The sequence below is a fragment of the Lacerta agilis genome, chromosome 15, assembly GCF_009819535.1.
Source record: "Lacerta agilis isolate rLacAgi1 chromosome 15, rLacAgi1.pri, whole genome shotgun sequence".
Taxonomy (NCBI): domain Eukaryota; kingdom Metazoa; phylum Chordata; class Lepidosauria; order Squamata; family Lacertidae; genus Lacerta; species Lacerta agilis.
The window spans coordinates 15,339,591-15,357,226 of record NC_046326.1 but is presented as its reverse complement, the minus strand read 5'-3'; the positions used below and the strand labels follow the sequence as shown (position 1 = coordinate 15,357,226).

Below are 17,636 nucleotides of genomic sequence, written 5' to 3'. Positions count from 1 at the left end.
ACGGATCCTGCAAGCGACCAGGATCATCCTGGGATCAACCGGTTAGACATCCCTGTTCTAGAACGTCTACCACGAAGTGCACCCTGGCTACTTTCCCTTCTAGCAGAGCCAGGGCAACCTCTTTCCCCAAGCTGCTGGGACCTCTGATACTCCCCCTACCCTTCCATTGCTTTCTCTTAATCCACACTATTCTCCAGCATCCATTTGCGGCAGCAGGGCCAATGGCATGGGTGTAGCAAAGATTTGGGGGGGGGGGCTTTTGTTGGGTGGGGGAACCCACGCAATTGGTCGTTTAGTTAAGTATTTCTATTGTTTTACTTGATCTGGAGGGGGCAACTGTCCCCCCCCTTGGCTACGCCCATGGCCAATGGTGAGAGAGGATCGTAAGTCATCTTGTCATACTTCCTACTGTCTTTGAGAGATGAAGTTGGAAACTAGATTCTATTGCCCCACAAATGTGGGATCTTGCTAGAGAGCTATATTTTTCTCTGATAGCTCTTCACATGGAGAGCGAGATGCACTTTTTCTACCAGGTTTTTGGGCTGATTATCTACTTGTTCTTGTTCCTACTACTATGGGTGCTGGCTTTTAAAAATAGCACTTACTTTGGGGGTTAACAGTTTAGAAAAGTGGTAGATAACACAAGTGCACATTAATGTGTACATGATGAATGTGTGTTGGTAGACCCTGATTTTCTACCTGCTGCAGACATAGGAAGCAGCAGTAAAGGAGGGGTGGCAGCGACTAGCTACCTTTCATGAGCATAGCCAGGGAGGTGCAGAGACAGCTGCCCCCATCCAAATCAAGTAAATAAATCCAAATACTGAACTAACTGACCAGATAATTTGGTTCTTCCCCTCACCCCCCAACATAAAGCTTGCCACCCCTAAAATAAATCCTCACTCTGCTCATGCTGCCTTTCCTGTTTAAGGTGGCGCTAAAGTCGAACTCCGATCACCCCACCCCCAGATTTAAATTTGGCGCGCGTCTTTCCTACTGGCTCCGCAAATCAACCAATGGGCGAGCAGATAACGATTCGTGCGCCCAATCCGTGCGTTCGTCTGACGCAGCCAAGGGCCAATGGGAATGCTAAAATGCTGCGTCCAATGAAGAAAGAGCGGCGGCTATAAATGGGTAGGAAAGCGCGGGTTTTCCTTCCTCATTTATCCTGCGGCGGCTCGTTCACATTTGGCGCCAGATCTTCTAGCAGAGAAGCATGTCGGGCCGCGGGAAAACCGGGGGCGGCAAGGCTCGGGCCAAGGCGAAGTCGCGCTCGTCGCGGGCCGGACTGCAATTCCCGGTGGGGCGCGTGCACCGGCTGCTGCGGCGTGGCCACTACGCGGAGCGGGTCGGGGCCGGGGCGCCTGTCTATCTCGCCGCGGTGCTGGAGTACCTGACTGCCGAGATCCTGGAGCTGGCGGGCAACGCGGCGCGGGACAACCGCAAGACGCGCATTGTGCCTCGCCACGTGCAGCTGGCCGTGCGCAACGACGAGGAGCTCAGCCGCCTCCTGGGACGCGTCACCATCGCGCAGGGCGGTGTCCTGCCCAACATCCCCGCCGCCCTTCTGCCCCGAAAGGCCGGCGCTGGAGGAGGAGGAGCGGCGAGCGGAGCGGCGCCGAGGAAGAAGGCCAGCCAGGCCTCCCAGGAATACTAAGGCGGGCGAGCAGCAGCCTCTGGACAGGACTCCGGTAGCAGCCGGCGAGGGAGGGACACGAGGACGGGCCACGCAACCCCGCTGCTTTCCTTGGGGTTTGGTTTGGGACGATGGTCAGGCGCCGGGACTGAGCGCATTGGTTGCTTGGCCCACAAACGGATTGCTGAACTGGGTGGGGATCCCGTTGAAATTACTTTGCAGGGATCTCGGTGTTGGCTTTTGTTTTATTAAACAAATTTACGGTGTTTAAACTGGGCTTTCTTAAGTTTATATGGATGGGGGCAAGCCGGTTTGAAAATAAGCGGCAGATGATCGCTGCAAGGTTTCACACTTGCACTGGAAATGCGACCAAGAGCTATGTTCAGTGCATAAGTCTCAGTAGGATGTATGACAACTCTATCATTAAGTTACTACATTCTTGCACTTTGCCTGAGGGCCCAGGTTCAAACCCCCGGGAAGGCTGGGATTGCCCCTTGCCTGAAGGCATCTGCAGGGCCTTTGCCTGTCATTGTAAACAGTACTGTGCCGCATGAACCAGTGGCCTGGCTGAGTGTAAGGCAGCTTCCTGTGTCCCTCTTGGCAAAAAGTTGGGGGTGTGTGGCAGAGATGTGGTAGTTCATATAAAAATTTAGAGAGGAGTATCCACTGGTGTGGATTAAGATTCATGGCAGCTCAAAGCAGCATGGCAAACAGGCAGGAGAAAGGTTATTGTTGGCTTGGCATAGAAAACTGGTGGGCTTCCCCCCCTTTCCTGCCCCCACCCACCGATTAGACCATGCAGACAGGGACTGACGTTTGTTTGGTGAAAACAGCCAAAGGGGACTATCCTTCCTAACTTAATGGACTTTACTGTCATTAGGCAAAAGGGAATTAAATTAATGGAGGTGACTGATGGTTCTATGGAGCTTATAGCTTCCTGCATCTTGCTTCATGACTGTTGCTTTCATGTCCTGCTTATTGTATGGGTGCCTGGAAGCAGCTAGTTAGCCACTGTTGGAAAGAGGATGGAGTTCTGAAGATCTGAGATTTACAAAGTTTTCTTTCTACCTACCCTTACTTCATGATGGTTCTATTATGACCAGGCAAGTTTGCTCCTTCCTGCTAAAGCCCTTTGGTGATTGTTTTGCAATACTCGGGTGAAAACAGGTCTGTTTACAAACCAAAGAATTCTGGAAACTGGTTGGTTAAGAGTGCTGGACGCGGGTGGCGCTGTGGGTTAAACCACAGAGCCTAGGGCTTGCTGATCAGAAGGTCGGCGGTTCGAATCCCCATGACGGGGTGAGCTCCCATTGCTCGGTCCCTGCTCCTGCCAACCTAGCAGTTCGAAAGCATGTCAAAGTGTAAGTAGAGAAATAGGTACCACTCTAGCGGGAAGGTAAACGGCGTTTCCATGCACTGCTCTGGTTCGCCAGAAGCGGCTTAGTCATGCTGGCCACATGACCCGGAAGCTGTACGCGGGCTGCCTCGGCCAGTAAAGCAAGATGAGTGCCGCAACCCCAGAGTCTGACACGACTAAACCTAATGGTCAGGGGTCCCTTTACCTTTTAAGAGTGCTGGTATTGCAGCTCCCAGGGTTCTTTGAGGGAAAGCCATGTGCTTTAAAGGAGCTGGTATGCATACACAAGCAAGCTGCAGTAGGTTCAGCTATAGCTAAACAAATAAGAATTCCACTACTTTCAGTTTAAACCTCTTTAATCCATTTGGCAATAATTAAAAAAATATACACTTCATTCTATGCAACTGTACCAGGTTACATTACTCCTTACAGCAATCAATGAAGGCACCAACTTCTTTTAAATGGTTCTCTTTCTCAAAATTCAAGCTGTGTGTTAAAGGGAGTGATCCCCGCCAGCATGAATCTTCCATTGGAGACTACAGCATGAGCCAGTCCTTAGTAGCACAGGCGAACTGTGGCGTAGCTACCATAATAAATTAAGATTCCCTTCACCGAGAGGGCAGTGGTTGATTTTCAAGAGACTTCATTGCTTCCATGAAGGACAAAGGCAAGAGCAGCTTGACATCCAAGGCAGGCCCCCATCAGGCATCGTTGAGCTGTCTGGCCACGTTGAGGATGTGCTTTGCCCCTCGGCTCAGGAGGAGCTCAGCCACCTGAATGCCTAACTTCTCTGCAGCCACTTGAGCAGACTGAGGGAAATTCTTTGCAGTGATGCCAACATGCTGGATGTCATCGTTGGGGCCATCTTCGTTCTGAAAAGCAAAAGTAAGGTGCAAAATCCCTTAGCCAGCAATAGGACATTTTAGAGTTAGAGGCAGCAATTTAAGATTCACATTTATTGAAGGAGAGTGAGCCTCCTTAAATTTAACATTGATTTTGTTTCCTGCAGTAAAATTGGGGGGGGGGGATAACCCACATGAACAAGATGATAGGATTTGTACAGCTGGTCTTTTAATAGAGTAGGTTGAACAAGTGCGACTGTCACTGTTGGCCAAAACAGCTATGAGCTTGTTAGCACATTACAATAAGCCACAGTTTATTGTGAATGAGCAGCATGCTACTGCATACTTTGCAATAGTTCCCGTTTCAGTCCTGTGAAGCAAACAAGGAAGTTGCACTTAAGCCGATACCCAGGATTAGGGTCTGTTGCTGCCTTACATACAGTGGCTTGTTTGGGAGCAACAGGCCACAGTCTCTGCTTTGGATATACTGTAATATGAAGCAAAGCTTAGTTCAGGCATGGGGGACCTTTGGCCCTCCAGATGTTACTGAACTGCAATTTCCATCAGTCCAAACAATCAGGACCCATTGCCAGGAATGAAGGGAACTAATTCAGCAACAGCCAAAAGCTCCCCACACTTTGCTTAGATGTAGCTTTATTGGTTTTCCTCTCTCATGTCACAGGAGGAACCAAGCGGAAAGAATCATAAGGGCCTGATTTTCCCCTATGTGGAAGCCTAGAAAATGTGTTGTTTTGCAATACAGTAGCAGGTACCTCATGTGGAAAATAATTCATGCTTGCTTGCATGGTCTCACGCAGGCTCTCTGATCCATCAAGGCTGTAGACTGCTCCAGTCAAATATAACTAGGGAGAATAAACAGGAAATTAATTCTCTCTAGGGAGAGTAAAGAGAAAACAGCCACTGCACACAGCTCTCTCCTTGGAGGTGCAGGAAAAGCAAGGGATGCCACAGGCAGTATGTGACATGTCTTCTACATGAGTCTGGGATTCAGCATTGTCACCTTTTAAAAAAGGAAGGGTCCTAGAAGGAGAGGAAGGAATTAGGCTGAAAGCAGCAACTTGAACTTTAATGTGAACTACCAAACCTTCCATGATGAGTGCTGAGACTGATCCAGTCGAGGGAAATGAATATGTGAAGTGGGGGGGGGGACATCTGTGACCCTCCTAATGTTGCTGGACTCCCAACTCAGCATTCTTTAAGTGGTTTATAAATGCTTTTTAATAACTACCAGCCACAGCCAATAGGATGATGGGGATTGGAATCAAACATCTGGAGAACCACATCCTTGGTCAGCTAACACCTAGTCTGTTGATAACCATTTAGACCCAATCTTTCAAGTAATTTACATACATTATCTTCTGGTGGGCCGGTGTTGTTATCCTTGTATTGCAGGTGGAAGGCCAAGAAGGTGGGTCGCATGTCATGAATGTGTGTTGGCTGGTTCAAGGGTTCTTTGCTCCATCTCAGTCAGGGAACACTTCCCTTCATACCAAGCAGGGCTGCTGCATCCAGCACAGGTCTCTCCCTCCACCAACTGCTTTCAATGCTGGAAGCAGCCCACAAACCATTGCTAAGAGACCTACCCTGGCTGGAAAAAACAAGGCCTACGGCATGGGTAGGCAAACTAAGGCCTGGGGGCTGGATCCGGCCCAGTTGCCTTCTTAATCCGGGCAGCGTGTTTTTACATGAGAAGAATGTGTCCTTTTATTTAAAATGCATCTCTGGATTATTTGTGGGGCATAGGAATTCCCCCCCCCAAAATGCAGTCCAGTCCCCCACAAGGTCTGAGGGACAGTGGACCGGCCCCCTGCTGAAAAAGTCTGCTGACCCCCGCAGGCTCTTCTGAATTGTCATTACCTGGCAGTCCTTCAGCACAGTGTTCACTGCCACAGGGACACTGCAGCCGCCTTCCTGGAATGGAAAATGTCGGAGGTGAATGATGCTGCTGCTCCCAAGCCCTCCCTCTTCATTTCACTTAATTTGCATACCGTTTTTCTATATTGCTAAACAAGGTGGGTCACAGCAACAAAATATACAACAAAGAACACACGCCTACCTGATCCAATTAAAGTCACAACACGGCATAACTTTAAAATGAACGACATGTCAAATAAAGTAATATTCAACAATCTATTTGATTATAATGGTACACAATAAAATAACTCAAAACATCAATAATGAATAAACAAATTCACTCTTAATTGCAATAAATAATTACTAAACTACTATCAATAATAACTGCGAGTCACAATGCATACCATGGGAAAGTTTCAAACACAACTCAACATTTTTTTAAAAAAAAAAACCTGAACACTTCCCCCTGGGAAGGAAGCACCCCACTGCCCTGAGCCCCACATGAGCAGGTGGCTGCTGTGGCCTCCGATCAAGCAATTCCTGAAACCTACCAAGTGCTTCATGAAGGCCCTCTCTGCAATGCAGCGAAGCACCGTCTCACCGTCGTGCAGGACGGACACCATATCGAGGATCTCCTGGTCTCTGGCTCTCACCTCCACTGCTAAGGCTCCCTGGAGAAAGCAAGAGGAGCAGGGAAAGAGGCCCTTCTCAGCTTCTAGTACAGCCTAGTGGCTACACAGCCCCCACAGCGTTCAAAGCCCCTGCTCTGCAATGACTAGGGTCAGCAGTAAGAACAACAGGAGAAGTCTCTACTCTGTAAAGCAGGCATGAACTTGAGATGAGACATACGACCATCAAAGTATCCAATTCTCCCCACCCCCCAAAAAAACCCTGCTTTAGACCAAAACAACTGGCCGAGGGAGCCGGCGTACAGCTTCCAGGTCATGTGGCCAGCATGACTAAGCTGCTTCTGCTGAACCAGAGCAGCGCACGGAAACGCTGTTTACCTTCCTGCCGGAGCGGTACCTATTGATCTACTTGCACTTGATGTGCTTTGGAACTGCTAGGTGGGCAGGAGCAGGGACCGAGCAACGGGAGCTCACCCCATCACGGGGATTCGAACCGCCGACCTTCTGATTGGCAAGCCCTAGGCTCTGTGGTTTAGACCACAGCGCCACCTGCATCCCACAATGCCTTTATTAGGTCAACCAAAATGTCACAATATAGTGCAAGCTTTTAAGTTTCTGTTTTCTTTACCATCTAGCCCAGTGGTTTTCAACCAGTGTGCCGTGGCACCCTGGGGTGCCTTGAATGATGGTCAGGGCTGCCGCAGGCAACATTGGCCTCTGTCCTTTCTTTCTCTTCCTCCTCTGATGCCCTCTTGTGGCTCTGCCTCCCAAAGGTTTGCACAACTGCTTAATGCAGCAGCCCTGGCTATGAGCTCTGCAGTGAATAGTGCCTCTGGGAGGCACCTCTCTTTGGGGTGGGGTGGGGACTCATAAACCAGGAGAGGCAGCAGCAGCTGCCCAGAGGACTCCCAAGGAGAGGGGAGGTGAGGGTGAGGGAACACTCCACAAGGGAGGGTGTTCAAAGAAGGGTGAGAGGCTGCCTGCTCTAAGCCCTGAGCCCCACAGGAGTGCCGCAGAAATAATAGTTGAATAAGGGAGCCATGGACTCAAAAAGGTTGAAAACAAAAAAAAAATAAAAAAGGTTGAAAACCTCTGATCTAGCCCAATTAATAGTTCTGGGGGACTCAAAAGCTGACATGATATTTTGTGACATTCTGGCTAGCCTTAGAAAGGAATTGCCCTGCAATGTATTTTGGCATTTTTGTTGTTGGAATTTCCGAGAGACAAAATAACAGGTCTTCAAGGATTCCCTTAGCGGCATTTTGAGTTATTTTTAAATCTGAGAAAACAGTTCAAGGGGGGGTTACAGTTTGTGCACTTTACAGTTCATGGACAGGATTAATGGGAGATGTAGGCCAACAAACTCTAGAGGGCCACAGGTTAGCCATCCTTGCACAAATGGGAGGATGCAGAAGCTGGTACCCACCAGGGCAAGGGGTGCAGGCTAGGAGCCCCAAGGCCATTTAACCTTCCAGCTCTGGGATTCACACTTGAGATAATTCATTGGAAGGTGTGCATAGCCTGACTTTGGGGTGCTCATTTGAGGGCGAGGGGCAGGAGGAGAAAAGAGAGAAAGGCACCCTCAAGAAGCAGGGGCAGTGTTGGGGTGGCTCAGCTATTCGCACACACAACAGGGCCAGAACGGAGTGCACATCACATACCTGCCCAACTGCGTACAAGCAGTCTGCGGGGCTCAGGACCTGGAGGGAAGCAGAACGAGGGTTGGCGATGCTCAGAACCAAAGGTGGAGCAAAATATTTTATTTATTTATTTTAAATTTGTATACAGCCCTATACATCTCAGGGAGTTTCACAAATTCACTCAGTTTATATATCCCGAAGGAATGCAGACATCGGTGAGCACCTCAAGAACTGAGGACACAAGGAGGAGAAGCTCCCTGGGAACGATGGAGGGGCGGGGAGAAACAAGCTCCATCCCAATCTCTTCTGCCCCACTTACTTGACCAATGCGGCTGTCCCAGCCCATCCGCCTGAGGCCAGCCGCTGCCAGGACGATGGCGCTGAAATCCTCCTTCTCATCCAGCTTCTTCAAGCGAGTGTTCAAGTTCCCCCTCTACAATAAGGATTAAGGGGAAACCACAGAGATCTCTGGTTGGATGGCCCATGGCCTGCACTTCCAGAGCTGGCCACCAGGGAGGGTGTTCTGACACCACATTCCCTCTCTGCAGGGAAGGGAGAGGGCTCAAGACCTTAGCTCCTCTGTCAGGCCTCCGGGCTGCATCTCGGCACAATGGCTGGCTGGGCCCCGGATTCAAAGCCAAGCCAGGGGTGTGTGGCCTTGAAAAAAGTTATCATATTGCAGACTAATTTTTCCCACCTGGCCAACAGAAAGGATTGAGACCTGCTTGAATATAACAGAAGCTGCATATTCAAAGGAATGGCCACATTCCCCACTAGGAAATTCACCCTCCACAAGGTGTCCTTTCCACACGTTGTGGCAAGAGAAGCTGATTTGAGTGCAGAGGCTAAGCATGGCGAGGCGGGGGGGGGGGGGTTACGGAGAGGGGGCATCAATGTTTGTTTTTCAAGGGTCAGTTTCAGTCAAGGGGTCATTTTCAAAGGATACAATATCCCTGAATTCCAGGTGAGGGAACTTTCTCTTCAGCTGAGCTGCCCGGCGAAGTGAGCTAGTCCCGATCACACTGCCAGAGAGCGAAAAGGAAAACAGCGTCAAAGAAGTGTCTGGACTGGTCAGCCTTACCCATCTGAGCAGTTAGGAACAGTCCCCTGCACACCTCCGCACAAACCTTGTCTACATGGGACCATGTGCTGTTACTTCCTGGCAGCAAAGTGTCAACTCTGGGCAAGAGCGGCTGGCCAAGACCTCAGGCAGCCAGGGAACCCTCTCAGCACTGCTACCCAAGAGGGGTTGAAGCTGGGGCAAAATGCTAATTTCAGCCCTTCCTGCACACCAGGTGGAACCCAAGGAAGGAACAAGCGAAACTCACCTCTTCTCAGGGAGGCTGTGGAGACTCTTGCCTGCATGCTTAGGGTGGAAGACGACCGCATCATATGGACTCTCTCTCCTGCAAGGGACAGGCGGGGTTGCCTTTTAGGGAGCAGGTCAGCTGGGCTGCAGCAGCAGCAGCAGCAGCTGCCTCTAAGTTTCTTGCAAAGAGGCAGCTGGAGGCTCCATGACCTGGACTTTTGTCTGTTCACAGCAAAGTCTACGACTTGGCCTAAGGCAGTGGCCAGTTTAGATGGGTTAAAGAAGTCGTTACCCATCTGATGCTCTGGAAGTAGGTGGTTTGGTGGGCATGCCCACTGCTACAGGGACCAACAGCTGACATGGAAAAGGGAAGGCAGATGCTTAGCCAGGGCAAACTTTGATGGACCAAGAGCCAGAGCGCTGAGCACCAGTCAGGCAGAAGGAAGCAGAGGAGCCCAAACTCACTTGCAAATGGCACCGATGGTGAAGCCGAGTGGGAGGGATGTGGGCAGGTCCTTCAGGGAGTGAACCACCAAGTCAACCCTGGAAGGAGAGAAATGAGCTGGTCATGGGTGTGCCAAACATATGGGCCCAGGATGGGCAGAGAGAAGCAATTATGAAGCATAAGACCTCAGCACAGATCCCTGCTTGGCTATGAAGCTTTGCTGGGTGGGCCTGGGCTTGTCAACCTCAAGGTGGCCTACTGCTCAGGATTGCTATGACACAGTTTTAAATATCAGGCCCTGACGTTTCAGCAAAGAGCAGGAAAAACACAATTTTACAGGAGGCATCAGAGCTCTCTCCAGTTATAAGCCATGACTGGGCTCCCCCTCCCCACAATTGCTAGACTTCCAACCTTCAATGCTGGGGCAGAGGGAACATTTTTGCTCAAGAGAAGCCTTCCTGGCTCTGGAGGAATCCATCACCTGCCAGGACTCCTTGCCCGCCAAGGAGAGCTTTCTCCTGCACCTCCCAGCCAAACAGAACTTACTCATTTCTTTCCAGTGCATTTTCCAGTTCCTTCGTAAATAGGCTTTTCTCACCAATCTAAATGGGGGAAAGAGCATGTTACAACCTGGGCTGCTTTTTCTATCCACCGCTGGTTGTGTCATGAGCCCAGGGAGCATACGGCTGCTTACCTTGGACAGAGCTGTGTCCAGGATCTTGTCACCTGTGGTTGACATGGCAACTATTCAGAGACAGAGGAAGGAAAGAAGGAAGGAAGGAGAGAAGATCAGGAAGGATGACAAGCACTAGTAGCACATGAGCCACAACAAGGGTGAGCAGTGTGTGGACTTCCTAGCTGCTTTAGTAGGGTAGGACACACACTGGAGCCAGGCAAAAACACACCTCTTATCCCAGGGCCTTTGGCTACTTAAGCCATCTATGGCCTTTTAAACCTGTGTGGGTGGGGGTACTGTTTTTGTTTGTTACTATGCAACGTGTGGCATAACTGTTAACGTGATGGGAGTGGGAACCGGGAGACTAGGGTTCAAATCCCCACTCAGCCATGAAGCTCACTGGGTGACTTTGGGCCAGTCACAATCTCTTAGCCTAACCTACCTCACAGGGTTGTTGTGAGAATGAAATGGGGAGCAGAACCATGTACACCGCATTGAGCTCACTGGCAGAAAAAAGGCATATAAATGTATTAAGTTAATAAATAAATCTTATGTATTTTTGTGTTTTTATATGGTAAGCCACCCTGTGAGTCTTGAAGGAATGGTGGTATAGAAACTAATAATAATAATAATAATAATAATAATAATAATAATAATAATAAATACAAAGCTAGGTGCCACACAAGCCCATCCTCTCCATGCACCAGGTCAGAAAAGCTCTGCACTCTACAGTTGAGTCTGCTCTCACCCAGCTGCCGCTGACCAGCACCTGGATGGAACTCCTGTGTTGGCTTGCTTTCTCCCCATCCACTACTGTGGTCAATACCCCAATCCCAGGCTTCATGCCTCACACACTCACCAATCTCAAAGCAGAGGTGAGGGTGGCGCTCCTGCAGCATCTGAACCACGCTGTCCGTCTGGATCCGGGCAAGCTGCAATTTCAGAGAGAAGGAAGGCAAAGTCAATCAGTGTGCCCTACCTATGACCAGTGCTGTCAAGTATCCCGTTTTCCCCGGGATTCTCCCTTATTTTAAGCAGTTTCCCGCTGCTCTCCCTTATTTTTTATTTCCCTTAAATTTCCTGTTTTTAATGGAAGCAGCTCCTCCCCTGCTGGCCAGGGACTGGGTGGGAAGACCTCGCCTACTTGGAGAGAAAAGCCTCAGCCCTCAAACCAAGTGGGAGCCGTTTCCCGCGCTTACAGGGGGGTGTATTCCTCCCCCTGCATCAGCCCCTATCCGTTGCCGCTGAGCCCCTCAGCCAATAGGGTTAGCTGGCGGGCGGAGCTTCGCTGCCTTTGAGCAGCTGCTGCTTCCTGTCCTGTTTTGATGGGATCAGACAAGAAGACGATGGGGCTCCATTGCGCAGAGCACATGGCTGCCCTCTTTGCTGGCTGCCCTCCTATTTGCTCCGCTCCGAGCCCGAGCCTGCTTGGAGTTTACATTGCTGCTCCGCCCACTTTTGCTTCTAGCTCCGCCCACCACTGACATGTGACTGTCCCCGGAATAGGTGAGACTGCTGATCCCTTATTTTCAAAACCGAAACTTGACAGCTATGCCTATGACCCAAGAGGTGCAAACGGCAAGTGTGCCCAACACACCTGCTGTCAGAGGAGGACATGTGCGCAGAATCGTGTTCCCAATATGCTGCTCCAACAAGAGCCCAGAAGACATGAGACTTCCAGTCCCACTTCCTATGCACTTCACGCTCATCAGTTTTGGGTCCGGTTCATGTCTGTGATCTGCTCCCCCCCCCCCTTTCCCCTAGCTTCGGAATCCATAGGAAAAAAGCTGGGCATGAAGAGAGCTAACCTAGCTTGAGCCAGTCAGAGAATGAAAAGGCACCTCAGAGGCGGCAGCACAGCTGATGTGCGCTGAGCAAACCTCCCAGAACGAAGCTCTGCAGAAATACCATTCATTGAAGCCAAGTGTTGCAGGATTCCGGACAGACAAAGGGAAGGACTTCTTCACACAGAGCATAATTAAATTACAGGGTTTGCTCCCACAAGATGTAGAGATGGTCACCAATTTCAGGGGCTAGACAAATTCATGGACGACAAGGCTATCAATGGAATATTAGCTACAATGGCTGCGTTTTTCATGCAGTGTTGGAGGTTGTGTGCCTTTGAATATCAGTTGCTGAGAACCACAATATTGAAAATATTGCTGCTGGACTCAGGTCCTCCTTGTGGGCTTCCAAGAGGCATGTGGTTGGCCACTGCGGGAACCAGGTGCTGGACTAGATGGGTCTTGGACGTGACCTGGCTGCAGGGCAATTCTTATGTTCTGAGAGAAGGAGTGGAGACCCACTTCTGGCCCCAGGACAGGGCTTCTGTGGAAAAGGAGATCCCCTCCCACTTCTCCTTTCAAACCCCGAGGTACCGCCCCATCCTAGGCCACTGTTCCGAACAGGCTTTCTGGGGGTTTATTCCTGAGCTGCCACCAGCCTCAACAACAGGAGGAGATGGGAGATTAGCTCTCCACTGCAAGGGTGGAGCATTATCTTTCTTTACAAGTCTGCCCCTCCCAGTCTTGGCTCTTGGGCGTATTTCTTTGCTCCTGCTGGGGCGGCCCATGGGGAAAGCTTTGCATCCTCCCGGCAAAAAAAAGGTCAGGGGAATTGATGGTTGCTCAACACCACCAAAGCAATTCAGCTGGAGAAGTAGGGCTTAATTGCCAGGTGGATACAAATGAAAACTTTTAAGATCGTTCATCAATGAGCAGCAGCAAAGTAGCACAGCTGACAAACACTTAAGGCAGAATAATACAAATGATGTAACAGCCTTACAAATGAAACCCTATAGAAAATTCTTTCCAGTAGCACCTTAGAGACCAACTGAGTTTGTTCTTGGTATGAGCTTTCGTGTGCATGCACACTACACGAAAGCTCATACCAAGAACAAACTCAGTTGGTCTCTAAGGTGCTACTGGAAAGAATTTTCTATTTTGTTTCGACTATGGCAGACCAACACGGCTACCCATCTGTAAATGAAACCCTGTGGCTGCTAGCAAATTACAGCAATGGTAGCAAAGGGACAAAGTCTTGAGGTGCAGCACTGAGTGAAATACAATTCAGAAAGACGCACATTTGGGAATACAGCTCCTGTGATACTTAGCCCAATATGCATTTGGGAATTTGCTGTTACTGAAGGGGAGGTCAGGATAGTTCCCAGAATATGTGAGTTCCTGCACAGCAGCTATTAAGAGCTGCGGCAGCAGTGGGGAACTCTAAGTCTAAGCCCTGCTTGATACAGAAAACCCAGCAGCGTCTCCAAGAAAGGACTCTCCAGCCTCTGCCTAAAAACCCCCAGTGAGGCAATACAGGAAGCTGCCTTATCCCAAGACAAACCATTGCTCCCTCTAGCTCAGTACAGTCAGCACTGGCTAGCAGCCATTCTTCCAGGGTTTCAGGCGGGGAGTCTTCTTTCACAGCCCTACCTGGAAATGCCGGGGATTAAACCACAGGAGCTCCACCACTGAGCTTTGTCCCTTCCCAAGGGAGAGTCCACCATGGTTTCAGTGTCAGAAATGCTCTCGCCTTTAAGAAGCCTCTCCAAATGCTCATCTGAGCTCTCCCCTCCTGGGACATAAGCCCCTAGGATCTAGTCCTGTCCTCTGGGACAACAGAGGATAGTTCTTCGTCCTTTTCGTAAGGCATTTTTATATATTGCTATTATCCACCCCTATAACCCAGGCCTTCAAGAATACACTTCGTCCTAGGACTTGCTCTCCTGAGCACCAGCCGTCTTTCCCTGCCCTCCTCTGTTCCAACCTGGTTACTAGGAAAGGAACAGAAAATGCCCTGTTGTCCAATGCAAATCCATTCACCAGTCAATGCACAGTCCTGTTTGTACAAACACTTTGCATGAAGCAGACCCCGGAAAAGCAGAGAGAGAAAAGCAGCAGGAAAGCAAGAGAACGGCAATGACAAGAACCTCACCTGGCTTTTCCTTGTTCCCACGCGGATAGTCTCTTTCTTCAAGCCATTCTTCTCCTGTGAAGAAATGTCTCCAATTACTCCAAAGAGGGAGGGTTATTATGGTGGCATTTCCACAATCTCCCCGTAAAACCCTACATCAAGAGGAAGCTTGCACCAGCCGAGCCTTTCCTCGCAAAGGGGCTGCCAAGCAGGGTGGTACAGTTGAGCCATGGAAGTGGACACAGAAGGCATCCCAGGAAGCCCCACACTGGAACTTACCTGGGCAGACACCTTCTGCAATGTTTGCTACATTAAGAGGAACAGCCCTAAAGGATAGGTGAGCAATGTGCAATTAGATACCCATCCCTCTTGCCTGCCTCCCTTGTGTCAGAACTAAAATTCTATGCTTCTCTGGGCAGGGACCCGTCTTTCCCTCTGTTGTGCTGTAAAGCACCATAACTTTGTTGGCACAACCACAAACAACTATTACTAATGTCGTTTTTATTGCCTGACCTGACCAGCCCTAGCCTAGCAACCCTTGACAGGCTTCAGGGGAAAGAACACATGTGTCAAAGACCTGAAAGAAGTGGAGGTTATTCAGTAGCACAACTGGCCCCAAGGGGCAAAGTCATCTGCTTCCCAAGAGTCCCCCAAAGACCAGGCTGTGCAATGCAGGTAAGCACATGGAACTAGCAAGGGCCCTGCAGGAAAAAGGTGCCTGCAGAGCCATACAGGGCACAGGACAAGATTGCACTGAGACAAACATTATCAGTTAAGGGCCTATCAAGTCCTAATTGAAGTATTCCTCAATAGGGTCTGTCTCTTGCGGTAAAGTTTCATCCCTAAATATGTCATAACACACACAGCTGAAAGGAGAGATTGTGTATGCAAGTGTGTGGGTAAGAGAGGCAGGGAGAGAAGTATGAAGTCCTGGCCAATAACCCAGGGCCAGAAAACCTTCAGACCTGTCAAAATGGCTGTTAAGATTTGGAAATATTTCCCCAGACCTGCAAAGACATACACCTCTTACCTGACTGTCCTGCAGCAGCACCTTTGCCATCTCAACAGAGGTTTGCAACCCAGGACTCAGTGAAGAGGAGAAGGAGGAGAAAGATGTCTTTGCTAGAGGGAAGAGGAAGACCTGCTGCCTTGCTCTGTCAGCTTCTAATCGAGGGAGTCTCTCCTTGCAAACTAGCCCCAACCTGGCAGCAGAGATAAGGCAGAGAAGGGGAAAGGGCATTCAAGGGGGGTGGGGAGAAGGAAGGAACTGAGCCTGGAGGGAACTGCAGCTGCAGGGGCTGCTTGCAAGGAACTGTCCGGGTTTTGCACAGAAAGAAATTGTTCTGGGAAAGACAGGCAGCAGAAGACCATCTCCCAGAGCAAAGCAATTGACAAAGGGGCCATTTGCACAAGTGAACAAGGGACATTTCAACCACTTATTTGCAATATCGGGCAGGGGGAGGGTGGCGGCGCAGAAGGCGAGATACAATCAAACTGCACGGCAAACAACTCAATGGATCAGAATGCAGGAAGCTATCATCCTGAGAACCTCCTTCCTTTCACCCATGGTGGCCAGGGCTATCTATGCCATCCACAAAATTCTGCAGCAAGGAAGTGCACAAGTTGGGCTGATGTTTACTTTCGAGGACATCTCCCAAGAGAATGAGGGTGGTGGCCATGGAAAAGAGTACATAAAGACAAGAAATGGGACGCAGGGAGATAGGGCAAAACACAGGAATGGGGCACAGGTGGGCAGCAGAGCTGAAAATGGGGAGTAGATATCAATAGTTCATAGGAGCGATTGGTAGTCGAAAGGTACTGAAGCCCCATGTGTGACTTCTGGAAGTCAACCCCAAATCCTCAGTTCCCTTCAGTCTTCATCAAACATAGCCATGAGCACTAGCTGCTTAGCTTTAGGGGAGAAAAAGAGAGATACCGTCAGGGTGCTGAAAACAGCAGTTTCTGTGTTTGTAGGGCAATTAGCGGTATGCAGCAAAGGGTAACAGAAAGAGGTGCTTTAGTGTGAAGAGAGAAGAGACCAAGGGCACAGAATTTGTTTGAATCTGGGACTGAAACCACAGAAACAGGCAAGCTGTATAGGTGTCCACCATACAGTTTCACCCAAAAGGCTCAGGCCCAACAGCCCAAAATACAGGCAAAGTCTCAGGTTTGGAAGCTAATATAACAGTCTCCCCATGGGAAGGCTATGGGATGTATCCCCAGTGGCACTTTGAAAGAGTATGTGAAAGCGTAAGTGTGCACTCAGAAACTAGAAAAACAGCTTGAGTGTAATACAAGAGCACCTGAAAGCAGCAAACCCACACTTCTCTCCTCCTCCGCCGCCACCACACTCTGGCTCACCTTGGCTGCCGGTAGAATCTGCCTGGAGGTATCTGTACAGTGTACTACCTAACAGGGCAGAGGTGTGTCCTACAAAGCCACCCTTCGGGTTAGGCAATAGTGCCTTGCCACACAGAGGCAGAGCTCAAGTTGCACAAGGCTGTTGAAGAAACAAGAGGCATCTGATTTTGGCAGGAGCACATTCTAGAAATGCAACCTGCCTCCCTTGATCGGCAAAGGGCAAAATAGCCCTGAGAGTTCAGCCCCCTCTCCCAATGTTTCTCTGCGGCTATAAAGCGGATTACAGGACGGGATACCAACATAAAACACTTTGAGCACACGAATGAGGCCAGTGCCCAGTTGTTGTACTTGCTACTGCTGCTTTCATAAACAAAATTTTGTGTGTGTGTGTGTGTGTGTGTGTGTATCAAGTTTCATAAAAATCAAACTAGCACCACCGTTTAACAATTATATTCCCCCTTCCTAAGAAAAGTAGCACTGGAGGACACACAGGTGAAGGAAAAGAGAGATACCACCCAAGTAAGTCGGGAGCGGGGGGGGGGTGAGAGTAGCAGAGAGGCAGCCCCGCCCCCAGGCCCACCAGCGGGGGCTGAACTCATTTGCATCTCATTAAAGACCCCCGCGACGCGCGTGAGGTCACCACCATGCACAGAGGTCACCTCGCGACGTCCTCCGCCATTGGCTGAGCCTCTGGAAGCCCCGCCCCTTCGCCCCCCTCTCTCCCTCCCCCTCCCCAAAGCGAGCAAAGTGCCGCTCAAGTCAACGGCGGAGAGGCTCACCGAGGCGGGCGGCGAGCTGGTCATGCCGCTGGAGGCGCCGAGCAGCGAAGGAGGCCGGCAGGCAGGCAGGCGGGGCGAGGGCTGGAGGGGGTCCCGCTCTGGGTCAACTAGGCGCTGCCGGTTCCATCGCCACTCCGCGGAGCTACGCATGCACCTCCCCGTCCCGGACGTC

General features: G+C 50.2%; 2 protein-coding genes across 3 annotated transcripts; one reads left to right on the top strand and one right to left on the bottom strand.

Annotated features, from left to right (window-relative positions):
* The first annotated feature begins 1,160 nt into the window (after positions 1 to 1,160).
* Positions 1,161 to 1,907, top strand: LOC117060220 (histone H2A-beta, sperm). The gene has a single exon (XM_033172410.1). The coding sequence runs from the start codon at positions 1,217 to 1,219 to the stop codon at positions 1,655 to 1,657; it is 441 nt and encodes a 146-aa protein (XP_033028301.1). The 5' UTR covers positions 1,161 to 1,216; the 3' UTR covers positions 1,658 to 1,907.
* A 1,424-nt stretch (positions 1,908 to 3,331) lies between these two features.
* HMBS (hydroxymethylbilane synthase) lies at positions 3,332 to 17,634 on the bottom strand. 2 transcript variants are annotated; one of them, XM_033171841.1, is made up of 14 exons: positions 17,465 to 17,634; positions 14,346 to 14,399; positions 11,269 to 11,341; positions 10,428 to 10,477; positions 10,280 to 10,335; positions 9,754 to 9,831; positions 9,308 to 9,385; positions 8,926 to 9,001; positions 8,299 to 8,412; positions 8,001 to 8,039; positions 6,262 to 6,381; positions 5,714 to 5,767; positions 4,609 to 4,698; positions 3,332 to 3,865 (listed from the first exon to the last, which is right to left on the bottom strand). In XM_033171841.1, the coding sequence occupies exons 1-14, from the start codon at positions 17,612 to 17,614 to the stop codon at positions 3,695 to 3,697; spliced, it is 1,203 nt and encodes a 400-aa protein (XP_033027732.1). In that variant the 5' UTR covers positions 17,615 to 17,634; the 3' UTR covers positions 3,332 to 3,694. The 2 variants fall into 2 exon arrangements, with proteins under 2 accessions (XP_033027732.1, XP_033027731.1); XM_033171840.1 differs by lacking the exon at positions 17,465 to 17,634 and adding an exon at positions 15,355 to 15,496.
* Positions 17,635 to 17,636: the final 2 nt, after the last annotated feature.